The sequence below is a fragment of the Aulonocara stuartgranti genome, assembly GCF_965226115.1.
Source record: "Aulonocara stuartgranti genome assembly, chromosome: 7".
NCBI lineage: Eukaryota > Metazoa > Chordata > Actinopteri > Cichliformes > Cichlidae > Aulonocara > Aulonocara stuartgranti.
Window position 1 is genome coordinate 49,514,738 of NC_138945.1, and position 21,597 is coordinate 49,536,334.

General features: G+C 40.7%; 2 protein-coding genes across 5 annotated transcripts; one reads left to right on the top strand and one right to left on the bottom strand.

The window, feature by feature from the left end:
* Nucleotides 1-558: 558 nt before the first annotated feature.
* On the bottom strand, nucleotides 559-2,410 carry LOC309712197 (uncharacterized protein). Its single transcript, XM_082542837.1, has 3 exons — nucleotides 1,966-2,410; nucleotides 1,449-1,731; nucleotides 559-1,267 (listed from the first exon to the last, which is right to left on the bottom strand). The coding sequence occupies exons 1-3, from the start codon at nucleotides 2,190-2,192 to the stop codon at nucleotides 968-970; spliced, it is 810 nt and encodes a 269-aa protein (XP_082398963.1). The 5' UTR covers nucleotides 2,193-2,410; the 3' UTR covers nucleotides 559-967.
* Nucleotides 2,411-10,041: 7,631 nt separating this feature from the next.
* On the top strand, nucleotides 10,042-20,494 carry hmg20a (high mobility group 20A; the record flags this gene model as incomplete). 4 transcript variants are annotated; one of them, XM_082539530.1, is made up of 9 exons in its annotated part: nucleotides 10,042-10,150; nucleotides 12,107-12,196; nucleotides 12,355-12,564; nucleotides 13,649-13,781; nucleotides 15,842-15,879; nucleotides 16,907-16,982; nucleotides 17,260-17,475; nucleotides 19,650-19,782; nucleotides 19,967-20,494. In XM_082539530.1, the coding sequence occupies exons 2-9, from the start codon at nucleotides 12,131-12,133 to the stop codon at nucleotides 19,968-19,970; spliced, it is 876 nt and encodes a 291-aa protein (XP_082395656.1). In that variant the 5' UTR covers nucleotides 10,042-10,150; nucleotides 12,107-12,130. The 4 variants fall into 4 exon arrangements, with proteins under 4 accessions (XP_082395656.1, XP_082395659.1, XP_082395657.1 ...); XM_082539533.1 differs by having other exon boundaries at nucleotides 16,910-16,982; XM_082539532.1 differs by lacking the exon at nucleotides 10,042-10,150 and adding an exon at nucleotides 10,266-10,458.
* Between the last annotated feature and the right edge of the window lie 1,103 nt (nucleotides 20,495-21,597).

Here is a 21,597-nt window from a genome sequence, read left to right on the forward strand (position 1 = left end):
CAGGCCCCGATAAGCGGCCGCCAAGGAGTGAGCCGGTGTGTACCTGGACGCCCATCCCCGGACACAAAGAACCACCAACGCACCGATGTCTGAGGGAGTCCGCCACTGGCAGGGGAAGTGGTGGTAGGGGGAGATAGGCCTCCAAACCTTGGAGGGCCTGAGATGTCCCCAGAGAGGTGGCGCCTGACACCCAACCTGACATATAGACACAGACATACAGGCACACACAGATACAAACATCCATTCCCACCCTCATGCTCTCATATGCACTTACTCCACACTCAACCAACGTGGAGACAGACATAAAGAGACGTTGTACACACGATCACACTCCCCAAGCGTACTCTACAAACCGGGTCTAGGTGCCCCCGCCCCTGGAGGGGGGAACTGCACCCAGACCCAGGTGGTGTTTCCCTTTTCCCTGCGGTGGGGGGAGGCAGACCGCCCCGACACATTTTCAAACAACCAAAAACGCAAATAGACCTACTCAATATTGTACATTGCAGTACCATGAATTCAGATAAAGCAAAAAAAAAAAAAACAACAACAACACAATAATACTGCAATAGAAAAAACACTATACTGTAAACACAAAAAACCATGACAATTGTGCATAAGTGGGCTCATGGATCCCGCCGTCTGTTGGGGTCTGGCCACAGGACCTCATCAACATCGCAAGCAATGTCCTCTCCCGCTAGGCACCGGGGAAAATATCCTCTTGCATGTCGAAACCATCCATGGATTGCTGTCACCTGAATGTCGCCGCAGGCCTGTTCCATTGCCTGCAGAAGAGGCATGCGGGCATGTGGTTGGCGGTCATATACTCGCCATCTCCAAGCCGAAAAAAATTCCTCTATAGGGTTCAAAAATGGTGAGTAAGGGGGCAAGTATACCACTTCAAATTGATTGTGGTTGGAGAACCAGGCCTGGACCAGAGCAGCCCGATGGAAACTGACATTATCCCATATCACCTGAACCTGGGCTGATCTGGTCTGTTCTGTACAACTATATCATGGAGAGCATCTAGAAATGTGAGTATGTGTTGGCTATTGTATGGACCCAGTATTGCATGATGGTGCAGAAGCCCTCGAAGGCATATGGCGGCACATAATGTGATGTTTCCCCCGCGCTGCCCTGGGACGTGCACAATTGCCCTTTGGCCAATTACATTACGACCCCGTCGTCTTGTTTTGCTCAGGTCGAATCCAGCTTCATCAATGAAAATGTATTCATGAGGCTGTGCAGCTCCATCCATGGCCAAGATTCTCTGAAAAAAAGGGGAACATATCACTGTACTACAGTGCTACACATACAGCACCCTCACCCCATCACACAGGTACCTGTGTAGCTCTCAGAATAGATCCATGTGGTACTGATATGGTACATATTCAGCTGCTACTGGACTTCACCAATACTCTATTGTAAATGTAAGGGACAGTTACACGTACCCGTACATATTCAGCTCGAAGTCCTTTGACCCTGTCACTGTTCCTCTCGAATGGGACTCTGTAGAGCTGCTTCATGGTGATGCTGTGTTTACCCAAGATGCGTCTGATGGTGGTGATGCTCACATGGTCTATGTTGCTGAACACTCGCCTGTCTGCAAGTATTTTCCGTCGTAGCTGGTGGAGACGGATGGCATTGTCTGCCCTCACTAGGTCCACAACAGCAAGTTCCTGCCGTTGTGTGAACAGGCGTTGCCGTCCTCCCCCAGAAGGTCTTCGAGTCATTCTGGAGAAATACAACCACATATTGTCATCGGTTTGCTTATTTTTCTTACAGTACTTTACTGTATGTACTGTGTCATCCACTGTACAACACTGTACTTCAATATAAGGAATCAGCCACTTTGGCTGCAAAAGGAGCATTAGCACCCCGTACACTTGATATGGTAATGTGATATACTGTAGAACAGTGCTATAAAACCATCTGAGTAGAGCAGAAGGTATGGAGGTGAAGACAGACCTGTTTTCTAGTCGGAATGTTCGTATTACAGATGCCACTGTGAAGCGGCTTAGATGTGGGTGGACTCTCTGCCCAGCTTCCCTCATAGTCAGGCCATGGTTGATGACATGGTCCACCAAAGTTGCTCTTATTTCATCAGAAATATGGGTCCGTGCATGGCCTCTTCGGCCTCCTCCTCTTCCTCCTCCTCCTCCTCTACCTCTTCCTCTTGCTCTCCCTCCATCCATGCTTGCAAAGTTCTTGAAATGGCTACGCTGAGGGCTTTTTGTAGTTGGCTAATTGGTGTTCGGTTTTGCAAGTAAGTGCCTTCAGGTGTGTATTTGAGTGGTTGCAATTATCCGATGTGTTTTGTATTTTGGATACATGTGTTTTCCGAATGGCACCCTGAAATTTCATTTTGTGAGCGAAGTGTCTTATGTATGAAATGGAGTGTAGCATGCAGGACCATGTGTGTTGCATAAAGGAGTAAGTGTGTTGCATAATTGGAACTGGGGTGCAAAGCAGCGCTTTTGTTTAAGGTAGGGGTACATGTGTTTGAGGTATGGTAACAAAAGCTTCAACTTGTGTTACTTTAGTCTAGGCATGGGTTCATGGTGTTCAAGCAACGGGCAAAAACTGTAAAGGCTAAGACTCTTGTTTGAATATAGTGCCTTTCACATTAACACTGCAAAAGCTTACTTGTAAAGAACGGAATGCCCTCTTTCAAAATGACAATCATACACTTAGCTTTTCACACCTTCTTTTATGATTAAATGAAGATTTTGGGCAGTTTTTTCACATCTTGCACGAGAGGTTGTGCATCTAAGTAAAGAGTATTGTATTCTTTTGTGCATAGCATCCTTTTTTTCCTAATCCAATGAGCAGCAATGCATTTAATGTGAACAGGGCTGTGAAAAAGGCAAAAGATTCCCCCAAGGTCTCTACAGTATGTGTGAGAGCAAAATGCATTCATCAGTGTTCATTCAATAACATTTTTTTACTTATTGATTTTCTTTTGTCCATTATCTGCCAGGTGGCGCAACGAAAATGATAAACGCGACATGGCCAGGGAGAAGCATTGTGTATGAATTTAGATAAGACATTTAAAGCTCGCAGCAGAAGCGTCATACATCAAGTTATTATCCACTGTCACCTCTTCTCCCCTCTTTAGCTCTTTACAAAGGGCAGTCTAGTCGCTTTGAAGCCATCATTTGAATTCTGGGTTGCTTCGCAGCAAAGGTCTTATCTGGCTTATTTCATTTGCTTCTGTGTATTTCTATGAAATGCGTGGTGCTTGAAATGCACGCGATTAAGCGAGCTGGAATAAATTTCTTATAAGTAAAGTGCAGAGATCATCTTTGTGTTAATCATCAAGGCGTGATAATTTGACATGTGTGCGCTTCAAATTTGCATGCAGATGGTTTTTACAAGATAGGTTCTGTTTATATTTCATTTATTGTGATAAAAAAAAAGCCAATTAAATTCTCTCCAAGAAGCTCTTTTCCCCTTCCTTTCTCAGAAATGCGCTGAAGTATTGTACTGTAGCTCTTCTTATGTAGTATCTCGGCTGAACTTGTGCACTTGTTTGAAATGCAAATTGATTGCAGTGGTGATTTGCAGGGCAGCAGATTCAAATTTAAATTTTAAGAAGTGTTCTGAGCATTCAAAAGAAGATGCTACGATGCTAAATCATAATAAAAATGTGTGTTTCTATCGTTCTATCGGGAATATCATCATAACAGGTAGGTCAGGTAGGTGTACAGTTAAGAAAGAGATTGGTGGAGTCCAGTGTTAGACTTATATTTAAGTGGAAAGTGGAGGGTTTTTAAACTGCATGGACTTCTAGCTTCTTCCTTTTAAGCGGTATCCTCAAAACAGCTGAAAGATCTTATTTTAAAAGAGAAAATGTAGAAGAGGTCAAAGTATAAGCTGACCTGTTGCTAAAAAGCTGTTTTTTAACGTAATAGTTTCACACTTTAAGGAATAAAAAAAAGGTTGTGTGCTAAGTGCAGAGGGTTAGTATAGCAAACGCTAACCTCACAGTCTCAAAGGTTAAAAAAAAAAAGGTCTGTCTGTCTAAAACTTACTGGTTCACATCTTTTTTTTTTAAGACAAGAAAATGATTATTTATGGCTTAAGGTTAGAATTTATAAGCTGGAACTTTCTTCATAAACAGGACTAAATGGGTCCACGGGGTACTTCTGTGAAGTGTCTCCACTGGACTAAGCTAATCACTGTCAGCTTCAGTTGACACATGGCCATGAAAGTGGCATCTCACTTTTGGGAAGAAAATAAATAAGCGTCCCAAAAATGTTGAGCTCTTCATATGAGAGCGACTGCCCACCACTCTATGAAAGCATACTACTGTGAAGTCCATCATTTGCATCCTTTTAATAACCTTCCTGGCTCAGGTAAAATTAGCATTCCTGTAAAATGTTTTCAGAAGTTGTGAAAATAGTTCCAAGGGGAGAAAGTCAACTTTTTCTACCTTCTCTTCACGAAGGCCAGGAAATACGTCCTGAAAGAGGAACAAACACGTTCTGATGAAGAGGGGTCTGGGGATGATGATAATGACAGTTTGGAGATACCTTTGTGATCATGATTGGTGCTCATGATTGCATATGATTTTTTCTTATAAGGATCTAGGTCTTTTTTCAGGTAGTTTTCCTGATTAGCTTAACGAGGGGGGAGGGAGGGAGGTGCTAATCACTGATCACCCGGTGCACCCGTTTCGGCTGCTATGAAATCCTGCCCAGCTCGCCAGCAGTGAAGGCGATAAGAAACCTCCTCATGCTCTGTTCTCAGAGTGAGGTCAACACGGGCCCACTCCCTTCCATATAAGCCATTCTTATTTTCAACATTATACCACTTTGATTCTTCAGGATAGCTACCTAAGACTAATTAGATGGTTGCATAGCAACAGGACGATGCAACAGCCCCAATGTCCTTTGAGCGCTTGGTTTCTTTCATATTAGCGATGCTCGCAGCTGTGCTTTGTGTTTGTGTATAAGAGGCAAGTGGCACTTGAGCTGCCCAATATCCTGCCACACTCACCATCACACTGAAGCATAACCAGTTATGCTGATGAGGTCATTAACTAAGCTAATGAATGCATTACTTAGCATATGTTGGCGCACTTGTTTTCAAACAACACACGGCAGCATCAATATTAACTGCATATCTTAAAGCGTGAAGGCATGAAGGAACCGCAGCACATTTATTCTCATTAATAACCAAATGTATGCAGCAAGTAGCTGAAAAATCGAAGCCAATTATCTGCCCGATGGGGCCGGCTGTGGTGCAGGGATCAACGTTATTCCGCGTGCTGTTTGTGTCCGTGTTTAAATCAATGCGCCACTCGCGCGTCTACATGTAGGCACACTTGACGGCACTGTGACTACACAGTGTTATCAGTGTGTAATGCTGGGTAACTTGCTGGGTTCCTTCATTTTATTATTCATTACCATTAAACATTAGGAAGCAAAATGCTTTTTTTTTTTTCAGTTTGGATGCTGTTTTTTTATTATTTCATTTAAGGCTGATTCAAAATAGAGATAAACAAAAGGAATTATACATTCTCTCCAGCATGCAGGCAGATGTCTTTTAATAGTACAGTGTCTCACGGTTTAGCGAGGACTCGTGTACTGGGGAAATTGCCTTATGGGTTAAGTACACTGGTTACACTCATTGCAGATTAATGTGCTTTAGAATTGCGGCTATTTCTGGTCTCGCTGTTTAGTCATGCATACATTTTTAGATGTTTGATCCATGGAGTTACCAGCTTGGCCAGTTATTTTCACATCACTGGCACATCATGTGTCACTACCATCCTTGACATCCTGAGGGTTAAGAGGAGCTTTGTTCATGCAATGTGGGCGCCACAGCATTGTCACTTTCCAGGCCGGCTGGGAAGAGCATATGACCGGCACACAGATGGGCCAGTGGCTGCCGGAAACCTTTCCTTTGCTTGAAATGTCTCAGGCTGGGACCAGATGATTCGGCATGGCATGACAAGTGAATAACAGCGCAGGGGACAGCTGTGATGTTGTGCCCTGAGGCCTGCTGGGATCTGAAGAGTCTTCACTTGAGAACTGATTGAACCTAGCTTGCCATTTCACAAGCATTGTTTGCTGTGCCGCTGCCCACGATGCAGTGGCCGCAGATGTTTAATTATTTGAAAAAAGAAAGAAAAAAGAAAAGAAATGAAAGAAATGGAGAAAATAACACAACAATGAAGCAGACACTGCTTGGAGCCGAACAGTCAGAAAGCAACACTTTTGTGTTCCACGTCAGCCAATTAGTGACAAACACGATTCTACATGACTGTTAGAGACCTAGACTACGAAATATCTGCTGGTAGAGTTGCCATTTTTATTGCCGGATGCTTTTGCCAACCTCGGCAATATCAGGTTCTTTTTGTGTGCCCGTTGTCATTATTATTTTAAATCCCAGAGTGGAGAGAAAAAACAACCCGTTCTCACGCTCTGGAAAAAAATACAGCCTCATATCGTAAACAACTTTTCTGGCCGTGTTGCATCGACCACTTTAGTGTAGCTTGTCAAAGTTTGGTTTGAGATGCATGGACTTTGAGTTTTTGCACTAGTGTTCAATATTCTCCTGCAGTGAAAAATTCCACTGCAGAAAACCCCAAAAATGTCAATTTTGCCACAGGCAGCAGACTCTAAATAAGATGTACCCACAAGACACTTGACTTAGGGCTGTTACTCCCCTTTTTACCTGCCAGGACAAGCTCACTTTCTCAGTGTAACTGCTGCTACAGCACCTCTATGGGTACCAACAGGATAACCAACAGCTACACTAGAAATCAAGGCAGCTCTGTTTAATATAAAAACTTCTTTTTGAAATAATACCAGCAAATAGATTCTAAACGTCATAGTGTTTAAATGTTAGAGATCTCATATTGCCTGGAATTTGAAATTGTGATTGTGTGAACAAGATATTGTAAAATAAATACGTAAATAAATAAAGACTCTCTTTTCTAAACTCTAACGGGTGGCTTGATGCACCCAATCTGTGCCAAAGAACTGGGTTGGATTACCTCAGGATAATTGCAGTGAGATTACAATCAAAGTTTTAATTAGACTGCAGCTACAGTTGGTTTACTCCTGCCTGGGTGTCGATTTACGATCTGTTAATTAAGAATTAGCGCATTAGCCTTCCCTGTTTCGCTCTCCCTCTCGGAAGCACACGCTTTTATCTTGCATCTTAGCGAAGGTTTTAGTTCTGTTTCTCACACCAAAACTGTTTGAACACCCCACATTAACCCACAGAGAGAGCTGTGATTTTATCTACACCTACGTGGATGTGTACTCAAATCCACGATTAGTTACAAAGAAGAAACACAACCTTGTTATGCTTTTCAAAGGTATTTTTAATAATCTTGAACAGGTATTTTTACATGATCTATACAGTAATTATATCAGCAGTGTAATGTAATAACTTTACATGCAACTTTTTCCAAGTCTAAGTCTCAAAAGTCAAAGTCACAACACCATAAAACCTGAATAAACCCTCTAAATTTTGGAATCAGATAAAATTACTGTCATGTTCCCAGTTCTGCTCCAGTCCTGCCTGACTATATATTAATTAACTGAGTTGAGATTAAGAGTAAAGCTGATATTGTTGGACATTTTAATGAACAGCGAGTTCTGTTTTTAATACAAATGTGACAAAGTGTTCCGTTTTTAATGTCATCTAGCCTTTTCAAAGAACCTTTTTTCTTTAGACCTGTTTTGACTGTGGTGACTTGCAAAGCTTTGAAACCACTGATCTAAAAAGGGTTATCTAGACCTGACAGTCTAAATACTTATCTTTTCAAGCATGCAGCTGATTTTATTATTGAGCCTGTTACAGCTGTTTTTAATCTGAGTCCCTAGAATAATATGATCCCTAATACCTGGAAAGCAGCCTGTGTTTGCCCCTTATTAAAATTTGGGGAGCCTCGGTGATTTAAATAATTATCCCCCTGCATCCACACTTTCAATGTGGATCCAACTCTCAGTTGAAAGAGTGCTTGGTTGACAATAAGACTGTAGGTGAAACCCAGTCTGGCTTTAGACTAGGTCATAGTACCGTAACAACAAATAGGTCGGTGACAAATTATATTAATATCATTAATTCCTTGGACAGGAAGCATCTGTGCCGTCTCGGTTGCTAATCCATCAAAGGCATTTGATTCTGTAGACCAAGCTGTTGTTAGGCTCAGTGATGTTGCTTTCAGTGACGGGGCTATTGCATGGCTCAGGAGCTACTTGAACCAGCTATCTGTATTAACACTATGTTTATACAGATGGATACATGTCAACATTTCAAAAGGAATCCCCTAAAGTTCAGTTTTAGTTTGTTTTGATAATGGCTCTGTTTAATTTTCTGTTTTTTATTCATAACGTTGGGAAGCTAAAGTGGACATTTATGCAGGTGACACAATACTTTACTCCGCTGGCTTCAGTCTGGATCAGATGGTAAACGGACTGATTCTTATATAGCGCTTTTCTACTCTCTTGGAGTACTCAAAGCGCTCTATACAATATGTCACATTCACCCAATCACACAAGCACTTTCTTCTAAACTACATTTATACTCCGATGGATGAATCGGAGAGCAACGTGGGGTTAATGTCTTGATAGTACCCTTCAGAACAAGGATAAAGCAAGGATACTTGACATCCAGGAGTCAGGAAACCACTAACCTTCCGATCATTAGGTGACCTGTTCTACCTCATGAGCTACAGCCACCCACAGTTATCATTGCATCATTGCATAATGCTGCTTTCCAGAAAGCATATCCAGATCTCTTACAAATTTTTTTTTTTTATTTGCTAGGCATAGACTTTATTGAAAGAGTATCAACCAACAAATTTTTAAGTATTTATGCACCTAGTAAGAGAGCACCTAGTGCATTCTTAAATTCTTCATTATGCTCACCTTTACCTTTCACATATTTACATACATGCTGCCTTCTCTGCACTTTACATTTCATAATAATATCATTTTATAATCTGGTTTCTTGTCCCTCATTAAGCTGTGCTGTTGTAAGGAGACAACAGCACTGGTATATTTGTACACCCTTTCTTATCTGTGTAAACTCCTGAAACAGCAGCTACTAATTTGCACTCCTCTGTAGGATTTCTTCTGAACTTGGTAGTGCAGACTTCTCTTTTTTTGAATGTGTTAGTCTCCCTTGGAGAGTTCAGAGCTATTATAAAGTCTTCTGCGTTTGAAGAGTGCGAGTGTTATTCATAAGCTGGACTCTATGTATTTATTCATTCTATTTTTATATTATGTTCATGTTGTGTTAACTTTGACCTGCTTTATTTCCTCTTATGTGTACTGAGTTATAATTCATTTATAATTTGTAATTTTGCAATGGTGCACCATCTTGGACAGGCCTCCCTTGCAAAAGAGAGAATAATCTTGAGGGATTTCCCAGTTAAATAAAGGCTAAATAAAATAAATAACAGTGGTTGAATTAATGTGGATCGTTTTATAAATTACAAAAGGACTAAAGACTCCTAACTGAAACCCAAATCAGAAGAAAGATTTTCATCTCATCTATTAAATACTTCTAACAAGCTCTGGTTTGTAGCTTGTTCACTTGTTTGATTAGTAAGGCTTAAGGCTTGAAATTTCTCAAGAGATTTGACTTTGAAAAACGGATCAATTTAAGACATGTAATGCTTATGCTCAACAGTAGGGGGAGGTAGCGTTCTCATGAGGGTGGTCTGTTGGGTACACGAAGAAAAATGAGACCAAGAATTAGAAAGCATAGAGCAGTTCGCTGTATAGAATCAAAGAAAATCACCTTTTGTGGATTTTAAAGACATCACGTAGAAAATATTTTCTAATTTTCGTTTCTTATGCTGTTTTTTCTCGTGCTTGTTTTGCATGGGTGGAATCAGAGACCACCCAGTTACAGTCAAATGTATAAATTTATTGCCTATTATATATATATATTCAGAAAAGTCGCATTGCGCTATAAATACATTGCTTTTCTCACAACTGCCAAAAAAGCATTGATAATATGAAACATCAAATCATACGCGTAGGGAAAACCGTCTGTAGTAGGACTAAGTACATCAGGAGCTGCTTTCTGTCTATCCGGTGCGATTCTATCTGAGTGGACATTTTTATTGTTTTGATTAGGAAAATATTCTGGGCAGCTCCAGCTAGAGGGTGCGTTATCTAAGGTTAGTTTCCACACAGTGGCTTCCGTTATATCCATATAAAATATTTAGATTCCTGATGTATCAAATCACATGTCAAGGTTAAATGAAAACAAAGGCTTTCGATGACCCATCTTCATGCTAATTGATTGCTAACGCTAGCTAGGAGCACACTTCGCAATCAGCTAAGAAGTTTAATGTATTAGTGTTAGCTTGTTACTTTTGATAATTATCATTTGAATATGTCTCCCTTTTTTAGTCGATTGATTGCCATTCAGCTGACACACAGCCAAAGAGTGCAGTTTGCCTGTAGCAGCTGTTAGCTTTGCCTAGTAAGTGTATGTTAGCATCATGTAGCAGCCAGTATAGTTCGCTGTTCCTGCTGGCCAAATGGATTATTGTTTATTCATTTAATTTTAGCGATACATCAGTATAATAGCCCACATAAACATCTAGCTACAGTAAGTTAAATGTAAGTCTAATCACTATCTGGCCTAGCGTGTTACTGTTTAAACATACTGCTTCAGGGGATAGGCCGCTAATGGCTAAACGCTAATGGTTGATTATCACACAGAGAAGATCCCACATACACGTATATAAACGTCGTTACGACTGACAGAGAGCTCCTAAACCTAACAGCTTCCTGTGGTGTGTAATAATTTATAGCTACTGCTGTGTAAAATATAGGAACATCGGTTGGCCTAGGTACCTCCTTGTACCAAGGTAAAGCTGTATACTATAATAAAGGACAAAGCGCACTCTGGTATATGCCTTGTGGTGATCACATGCTGCTTGAATATGCCACCATGTAAAAAGTGAAACTATTAAACATCATATTTTATCTCACAGATTGTGATAGTGGACCATTTTATCTGGAGAAAAGAGCTTTGAGTCATGCATCATGTGCTAAGGTCCAGCAGAGGGCACTGTGGCATAGCCTTTTTCTGCTACACAGAGCATCGTTTAGTCTTTTCTGTGCTCTTTTTTTCTTCTTTGTGAGATTTTTTTTTTTTTTAGTCAAACCCGGCGTCTTACAACCTAACCCAGAACTCCTAAAGTAAAATCAAATAAGCTTCCTTGGATGACAGACAGGGGATAAGTTTGCAGAATGACTGGATTTTATTATCACTTTTTCAGGGTCTTAAAAAAAAGTCTAAGAAAGAAAACCCTGGCTTACCCTTCTCTTCTGGGGGGGGGGGGGCTTTCCATAAGAGCTTTTTGAGGTAGACTGACTAATTCCTCTGTGACTTTTCCCACAGTATTTAATGGCAGAGGGCAGAAACCACATCCAGGCTAAAGAGGTGTATTTCCCATTTCAAAGGAGAGGTCAAAGGTTAAAATGCACAGTGTTGCTCCTATATTTAGAGCTCAACCTGGGCTGCAGCTGCCTGAATCAGCACAGGTTTTAATTCCGTGCTATCGCCATTCATTTGGTGTTTTTTTGCAACGATGCTTTGTAGTGTTTTCAAGTGGGTTAGAGGCTCCCAAAATATGGCGATTCCAAGTTAATCTCATTTTTTTAAGCACTGATATTCAGTGAGTGAGTGCGGTTTTATTGAGAGAGTGTTTTAGCACGTTGAGTGGTGTTCTCTTATCTCCAAGTTTAAGGCAATACTGCCACACTGCTGCTGTTAAAAATAGGCTGCGTTAGTGCTTGAGAAGTGAATGTGTTGTGTTTTTCTTTTTTCATTTACTTGCTCAATTGTGATTGATAGCAGCAAGACATTTCTATTAGAGGAAATGTGGCTGGCCAAGAGACTGTTTTGCAGCCAAACCTGGGTGGAGTTTGGACAAGAAGCCGATCAGTCTCAAAATGCTTAACCCACCTTTGGGCAGCAATCTATGGCCTAGTTTTTCACCTGATCTTTAGGTTAACTAAACATTGGTCTTTTGAGATCGTATATTCATTTTTTAAAATAGTTTATTGGCTGTGTCTGCTGTGAAATGGTTTTTGTTCTAACATCTAGTGTTTTCCTCCAGATCTAATCTTCCATCGTAAGAGTCATGGATGAGCAGACAGGCTCACCTGGAGCCAATGCTGACAACAACAGCCAGAGAAATGGAGATGAGGTAAGAGGTGAACACACAGATATCGAATGATCGAAAAAAATACATATATAAATTAATAAAAAATTCCAGTTCACACTAAAAGAAAGTCTTGCCAGTACACATCAGGGTAGAACCCCTACGTGAACCTTTAAAACATGTTTGTTTTTGTTTTCTGGCAGAAACCCCGACGTGGCAGCTGGACCAAGGGGAGGAAGAGGAAGAAGCCAATGAAGGACAGCAACGCTCCCAAGGCCCCCCTGACAGGATACGTTCGCTTCATGAACGACAGACGGGAGCAGCTACGGGCAGAGCGTCCAGACGTGCCCTTTCCAGAGATTACAAGGATGCTGGGCAACGAGTGGAGCAAGCTGCCCCCCGAGGAGAAGCAGGTCAGCAGAGAAGTTTGAGACAGGATTACACAGTGAGCCCACAGTGGTGGAGAGACATGTGTCAAAACATTTCTGTTGGCATTTCTTTCCCAGTTGTATGCGAGTCTGTTTTAAGATTACCTGCAAAAGCATTCAAAAACAAATCTCTATGTTTTCACTCACGTCCAACTATGGAGTGCAGCTTTTGAGAAAGCAGTGGAAGAACATGAAGAGAACAGAAGCAAGCAATATTCATCTGGAACATGCCAACACAGAGTAATTTTTCACTTTGCACAAAAACGACTTAGGGAAAAAGTTCCCTTAGAATCCATAGCAACCGTGTGTTTGCAGCTGACAAAGAAACTCTGACGGCCTCTAACAGATTGTATTGTCGAAGCTTGATGCCCTCAGATGCAATACAAGAACAGCAGAAACGAGCATCGTCTTATGATTGAAGCATTTGGAGTTTTGCTCTAACAGATTAACTTTTTTATTCCAGTCCCAATCTATAGATGGACCACTGAGCTTAAGATGCACATTTAAAGATCCGGCAGAACCGTAATCATTTTGGAGTCCCTTTAGCTCTCATGATCAGCTCACAAATGCTAGCAAAAGAGAAGAAAAATCCTCATTCTTAATCAAGTATTTATACTATTCAGTGTGGGAGTTTTTCTTCTTGCTATTTTTACAGAGAATATTTGAAATGTCTGGACATGTTTTGTTTTCCAAAGTTGGCAAAGAGCATGTGCAACTTTGCTGCCGATGTGTTTCACACAGAGTCGAAAGCTCAGACTGATTAGGCGGTACGCTGGGACGAGACCTCTGAATGGAGATGGTTTAATAAGCTTTTCTACTAATTATATTACAAGATGCTTTTTCTCCCTTCTGTGAATTGAGCGATTGTAGGTTATTAATATTGGAAAATTGCATTATTTTTTTTTTTTAGTTTGTTGAAAAGAATTCATACTGATTAGGAATAATTACTCCCACTCATCTCACAATCTAACCCACAATCATCCTCCATCATATTTTGCACAAATCTTATTTCCAGCCTTTGCATCTAAGTCTCCCCGGCTTTTCTCACCTTTGTTTCTCGTCTCTGCAGCGATACTTGGACGAGGCAGAGCGCGATAAGGAGCGCTACATGCGAGAGCTGGAGAAGTACCAGAAGACGGAGGCCTACAAACATTTCACCAGGAAGGTCCAGGAGAAGCAGAAGGGCAAGAGGCACAGGGGAGGTGAGATCTGGTCAGAAAACAGCAGGGTGGCTGGTTGGCATCGAATGCTGAAAATCAAAAGTTTGGCTCGTGGCCCACCATCCATTAGGGTCTGCTGTTTGAAAGCTTTTGGCAAGTGAGTTACTTCCTTTGTCTGATGATATTTGGATAATCCAGCCTTTCTTTGGTGCGCAAATCCCTTCCAGACAGGATGACTCACATAAACGTGTATCTAATGAAAATCATACCGTACAGTGAGCAGTCAGTGTGTTCTTGTGGTTCCTGTTTGTCTTTTCAAATCATTATCACACAAAATGGAAGTTTGAAAATGTTGAGTTTTGAAGGAGTCCTCGAACAGAGAACCAAATGATTATTTAGAGCTTTTCTTTGTAAAATCATATCTCATTAGAGTCGATATATATTTTTTGACCAATATAGGATTTATAAGACTGATATCAATACTGATTTTTGGCTGATATTTTTTCTTTTTTCCACACACATACAAAGGAAAATAAAAAGATTTCCCTAACACTCCCTAGCCAAAATACGCAACATTAACACTCGTAACATGCTCCAAGTGTGTTTTTCCCGTCTCCTTTTTAAAATTTTAAATGTATTATATTTATTGGACGTTAAAAATACAAATGCAGATATACCAGTAAATGGCTAATATCAGTCGGACACTAATTCTCATTAATACTTTTGTGATTTTCTGCTTAAGTGAATAAAAATACTAATAAGGCATACACATTAAGTCGATTGTGACAAAACAAAACTATCAAATCTTTTCTGATTAACAAAGACCCCTAACATATTTCTGCTTACAGTTTAGTAATTGAACATATTTCAGTATTTAGTAAAACATAAATCACAACAAATTCTTTGTTTGTTCCTCATTCAGCGGAAAAATCGAAAATGATACTTTGCAACTTCTTAGTTGAATTTACGATTAATCGTTAGAAAATCGCGATCTCGATTCATACTTATGTGCGATCTCATTTCCAAATGACAACGATTAAAAAAAAAAAAAAAAAAGACGATGACGATTGTACCGCATTTTGATCCGGGACGTACTCTGCATGAAAACAAGCGCTCACTCTTCCTGCTCAACAAATGACAAGGGCGGAGCCTTATACCACGTGATACAGAAGCTGTGCCGTGTGATGCTAAAATTAGCAGGGAAAAAACAACGGAGAGCACGTCAGGGATGACGAGAAAGTGACAGGAGGAAGAAAATCCGTCCCGGTCAACCACCCAAACATCAATAACGGGAACCTTATACAGCGCTTCCCTATACGCGTCGAACTCCCGCAGGCACAAAGAAATTACGGAGGCTATCACTTATCACCTGACCAAAGATATGGCTCCCATCAACACTGTGCAAAACGAGGGATTTAGGAAAATGATCAACACCCTAGACAAACGCTACACAGTGCCGTCCCGCAACTATTTTTCTATTGTTGCGCTACCTGCTCTATACACGCAGTGTCGAGCAACGGTGGAGACGGAATTTCAAGCAGTACAACATTTTGCGGCAATGACAAAACGTGAGACATTTGTTGTTTTTATGTTTATTTATTGTTTCTATGTTCAGTCTCAACTGTTACGAAGTTGATGTGCAGTTAATAAGTGCAATAAATATTTATACTGGAAAAGAAAATCGTGAGAGAATCGTGATCTCAATTCTAAGCCAAAAAATCGTGATTCTCATTTTATGCAAAATCGTGCAGCCCTAGTTGAGCTCATGAGTAACAGTTCAAGGTAAGGCCCTAGAGGCCGTTGCTTTGCTTGCTCGACATAAGGGCGGCATTACCTCTCCTTCAGCTCTCTCCTTTTAAATCCCAGAAATGTTAACGACACAAACAGCTGTGCTCTTGAAAAAAAAATACGAGAACGTGATCTGAACTTGATGCCCTGCTTTGTTCCCGATGATTCACAATACAAAGTGCACTGAGAGGATTTATTCTGTCCTTACTTGAACTACTTTTGTTCACTCTGTCAGTTTGTGTTGTGGTAAAGACACACCTCTCCAGATAAATGAATCATTGGCTGTCCTCTTTGCTTCTTTCCTTCCACTCCAGATGTCGGACACCAGGTAGCCAACGAGGCCCTTCACGAGGTCAGTGACTCTCTGCTCGTTCACACGTACTCTGACTCTATCTTTTAAATCACTTCAAACACAAAGTTAATAATGAGATAAGATCACTCATTATGTTGAGGGGGATATCATTGTCGAGTAAAGAGGAAGACATGAGCACTTTATGTACTTAGTCAGCATTTTAGCGGTTGTAAAGCAAACAGAAGAAATGTTGGGGTCATGGTGTATTTACAGCAAAACGAAGCAAATGTGGCATTTTGTGAATCACATCTATATTGGTGCTAATGTAATTTTTCCATCATGGTCTCTTTATTAGTATTTATGAGGAAGCTGTAATAGCATGAAATGAAAGAGAATTAGTCATTAGTTGAAAGTTTTCTTAATATGTGTGTGTTTTCTGGCTTTTGTCACCCAGCAAACTTCTTGGGTTGTTTGCCCTCATCTTGCTCTGTGTGTTAAGTGCCTATTGTTGCGTGACTAAAGCGGGCTTAATCCTCTTTGGTGCTGTGTTTTTTGTGATCCAAACGCTTGCCTTGTACTAAGTGTGTAATTCGTTTTTATTAAGTTCTCCGTGTGTTTAAGAGGTTTCCTTTGTAAGTCTTTCAGCACACTCTGAAGGGTTACAGCCAAGGTGACTTGACTTGGAATCACAGATTCCTGAGGGAATACCAGTGTTTTGAATTTAATGAGGATTCAGCATTAATGTCATTATGTTAAGATGTGAGGAAAGATGATTCTTTTAGAGGAGGGGATTAAAGCTGTGCTGCGTCTTGCGCTTCTGTTTCAAAATGTATTTTATTGCAAATTTATTGCAAACCATTTCAGAGCCTTTGATATTGTAGAAGCACCACTGATGAGATTACGTCTACCTCCTCATTTCTTATACTGTATCACTGTATTTCCCCGGTGGCTAGGTATAAAATCAATTACCCACCCACACACAGCCCAGCTAGATAAATGACCACCTCTTTGCTGTCAGTCTGCGTGGCCAAGTGTTTTCACCGTTGAGCTTATCTCTTTCTGTCTCGCTGTCTCCGGTTATAAACAGAAGGATGCAGAAGGAAAGGACAGAACTGTGTTTGACATACCGATCTTCACAGAGGAGTTTCTAAACCACAGCAAAGGTAAAAGAGCTCCATCCCAACCTGCTGTCTTCTTAAAAATGATTATTTGTTTTTAAACTTTGTGTCCATTTGTCTAGTTTCTAAACACATTCTTCTGCTACTTTAAGGACCACCACACTTTATGGCCACTGTCCTAAAATAGCTCCACTTGCAACTCACTGATGTCCTAAACTCTCAGAGCAAATGAAAAATTGATGTGTAGATGTATCATCTGCCCCAGAGCTCCCCCTGTGATCTACCACTGTTCTCTTTCTTCTGCATACGTTTCCCTGAACAGCACGTGAAGCTGAGCTGCGGCAGCTGCGTAAGACCAACATGGAGTATGAGGAGCGTAACGCAGCCCTGCAGAAGCACGTGGAGAGCATGCGCGGCGCTGTAGAGAGGCTCGAAGGGGACGTCATGCAGGAGAGGGGACGCAACGGGCTCCTTCACCAACACCTGGAGACCCTGCGCCAGGCTCTCAGCTCTAGCTTCTCCACTATACCCCTGCCAGGTGAGAGCACCTAGCACTATTCTGTGGATCCGGCATTCACAAAGGTGTCAAACAAAGATCGCGTTAATAAAGCTCTTTTTCCATTAGTACCTACTTGGGCCGAGTCGCCACGGATTGACTTGGATCGGCTGGTTTTCCCTCACAACCCTTGTTTGCATGCTTGTTGTCATAGCAGCGTAATTAAAATGTGACACGAACGCTACAACAAAGGTGGATGTAGTGGAGATATCAAAGATAGGCACGGCTGTGGCACTGATTCAGTCTTTGAGCACTACGGTCACCCCGGTGTGTCGGCCAGAACACCACTTAAGGCTAAATTGTCCCAGAGTACGAAAGGAGGAGGGAGCTTGAGGTTCCGTCTGAGGCACTTTATTGTCACCACTCAATTTCTGGGGCTGTAAACACAGCGGGTGTACACAAGTGTGTGTGTGTGTGTGTGTGTGTGTGTGTGTGTGTGTGTGTGGTTTCCTACAAAGGAAATAAACAAGGGAAATAACGATAAATAAAGAGAATAGACAAGTCAAATACTCAAATATAAACATAATACAACATAGTTAACATAATCAAATATAAAGATCAGATCACACTATGCAACTAAACAGTATTAGTGCGAGGTTAAGCAACCGTCAGTACACAGGAACTACTTCCGGTAGTTGTACAAAATAAAAGCGTCCCCCATCATAATCCGCTATAATGCTCTTATTGTGAAGGGCAAGCGGGACGCCATACTTCCGGTCTAACTTCGCTATTTTATTAATCCACATACCTAATTGTTCACTACAAACTCCGCCACTTCAAAGTAAACAATCACAAGCATCACATACAACATACAGAGAAGGTCTGATAACACAGGACTGACATTATGGACATACGAGCGACCGTACATGCGTCAACAAAGCTAAACCGGGGTAAGCTAACAACATAAATTAGCATATGAAATGAGGGTGATCCGACATTAAACTGCCCACCTTACTAACCGGATGATGTCACTAGAAGGTGGGCTGGCCCAAACAGACAGAAGACTGAATATTAAATGAACTTATATAAACTTATAAACACCAGTAAAACTATTCTATGAACTTTGGGGCCTTTTATACAGTGGACGTCGAACCAAATATATACCTAGTATTTAGTACCTGTTTGCATTGTTTGGAACCCCGGCCGAGCAGGTAATAAAACAGTAGCTGGTACCTAATGGAAAACCCTGCAAAAAAACAAGATAGAAATCCACTGCTTTTATTTCTTAAATTGTGCAATTGCACTTTTGGGCTCAGTGTGATGCTGATGAATGCACATCATAAACTGGTATCGACTTAAGATCCACTAACAGTATTTCATCCCTCGACACACACGAACCAGTGTAGTAAGATATTAGTTCTACAGTCACGGTTGAAGATGGTGAGCCATACATGCACATAGACAAAGTATTTATTTATTCCTTGAGCTCCAGAATCTTCTATTAATCCACACATTTAAACACGGCTAACTCAATTTTTTTGTTTGTAGACCATATTGTAATGAGCCTGGGAATCAGGGAATTCTTTATTTTAATGTAATTTATTGTTGAAATGGAATTTGCTCCCACTGTCTTTACTCTTGTTTCATCTACATTTAAAGTCTATGCTGAGTTCACAGCTGTGATGTTTTCCTGGTTTTCTCCCACACCTGTTTGAATGTCTTTCTCACAGCAGAGACACTGAGTCTGCAAACAGCAGAAATAGTCAGAACACTCCTGGAATTATTTCCTAAGAGCTTTGCACTGAAAGTTGATTGCAAAACGCTCTCAAGTCTAGTGTCTGAGAAGCTCAACAAAGACTGTAAGGTCTCTTGAACGAGAACTTGCTCAATTCATGTTTGTAGATTTTACTATTGTTTGTTGCACCTCTGCTAGTCGCAGAAGTTGGGACAGAGCCAAATTTATGGTTTAGTATGAGGGTCGCTTTGGGGAATTGTAGGTTAGCATGTGTCTGGAAATGCAGGAATCCGTTCAGAAGCATTTTTGACATTGATAAAGTCAACAGTGTCCAGCATGACCGTGTCGTATGAGTCGTCCTACTACGATGTGATTAATCTTGCTTGTGTTATCTATTCTTGCTTGAGAGACATATTTGGTCATATCTGTGCTTTTCTGTGAACATATTTGACCTGAAAAACACACTCTTGTGGGCCTACAGGCTGTGGCGAGACACCCACTCTTGAAACCATTGATTCCTACATGAAGAAGCTCCATAGCATCATTGTCAGTAACCCTCAAGAACACGAGAATCTCATCAACAATGTGAGAGAGGTGGTCAACCGCTTGGACAGGTAAGAGATACCTCCATCCTCCACTCCAATTTAGATTTTTTCTACATACTTGATGTAATTTTCACTTTACTCTCCTAGTTCATGTACAGGCCACTCTTATGCTTCTGCTTCACCACAGTTGAATGTTTTTCCTGTTTCATCTGTGAAGAATTTTAATCATGTGTTTTACTGCTGTTTGACTCAGATAATTGGATTCAAGTTCAGCTGATGCAATGGACTGACTCACAGGACATTAAACAGACGCTCCTTCCTGGTTTATGCCCTTCCTCTTTACGTCCAATCTTCTTGTTGATCTCTCATTTCAGCCGAGTTTAAAACAACTTTTGTTACTCTGCTAAAGTGATACAAGCGAGGGTAATGTAGCGTCACATATTTATTTATAATTTTTTACTTCTGTTTTTTTTGTAAACCTGTTCACACACTATTAACATAGCCATAGTTTGTTTTATAAAGTAATCAGAGAATATTTACAACACTTTTCTGTTGTTATTGCTCCTGTTCGGTCTTCACTGTCTGTTTATAGCAACCTCCAGAACAATATCTAAGTCATTATCAGATGTGTTGTCAGTGGATTTGTATTTACATGCCCAGGACATACTGTTGAAGAGACTGTCTTTCTTTCATGCTCTGTTGAGGTGAAAAATGTGCCATTCTTGTTTTCTTTTTTTCTGTGTGAAAAGTGTTTGTGTTTTCAATAAATGCATTTACATCACGTAAGCCTTCAGTTTGTTTGGAGAGGTTCGTGATATGATGGGGAATACCATATGTTTGCTCTGAAATCAGAGCTAAATACACAAGACACCATTGCCCTAGATTTCCAACTTCAAGCTTTTCAAGTATCTTTTAGCATTAGTGTAGTTTATTCTGTGGATTTAGAAAATATTCAGACCACTTACTTTTTGTACACATTGTTTAGAAATGGGGCAATCTGTATTTAATAAACCAACATGAAGCGTGAAAATGCATGTTTAGAAATATTTAAGATAAGAAAGAACTTTGTTAATCCTAATGCAAACACAAGTGTCACTGAAATCTTTCTCCTGTTTTCCAATAATATCATGAAAGTATTATCATTATAATAATATTAAGAGGCTATAGCTGCTTAAATTTTAATGCAAGTCTCTAAAAGCTCTGCATACATTATTTTGTTTACATTATTAGGTCTTGCAGTTCAGAATGAATGTAGAAAGTCTATAAACTGAATTTCTGTCTTCAGGTGTCCCACAGTCGTTTTGTGGTGTTTAAACACTATCCTTTACCCACTGTGGCATTGTGGTATATCAAGTCATTGTTGTCTTCCCTTTGCCCTCTAGGTTCAAGAGCAGTTCATCTTCTTTCAAGGGCGTTTGCATTTTTGGCTGCATTCATTCTTCAGAAAGTTACAACAGGGAAATGCCACAATAACGTGATGCTGCCACCACCATGCTTTACTGCTGGGGACTTCATTATCCAGATAAAGAGCACTGCCTGGATGTAGCTAGACTCTGCTTGGAGTTCAGTTCGGTAGAGTTTTTGTCTCAGACCTGATAATTACTGAGGCCAGAGTGCTTCTGGGAATACTCTGTGCCTTATTTAATTATATCCAACCCATTAATTCGCTACAGTTGCACACTAATCAAGTTGTAGACACATCTGTGGGATAATTAGGCAAGCAGGATGCCTCTGATCACACTTGGAGTGCTCCATCAAGGAGTGAATATGTCTCTCAGTTTTTGATTTTAGATTTTAAAATAACAAATGCAGTATTTAGAAAAAGAACTGTCCTTTTGTCCTTAAATTATGATTAGTGGGCAAGTGGAAAACAGACAACAAGTC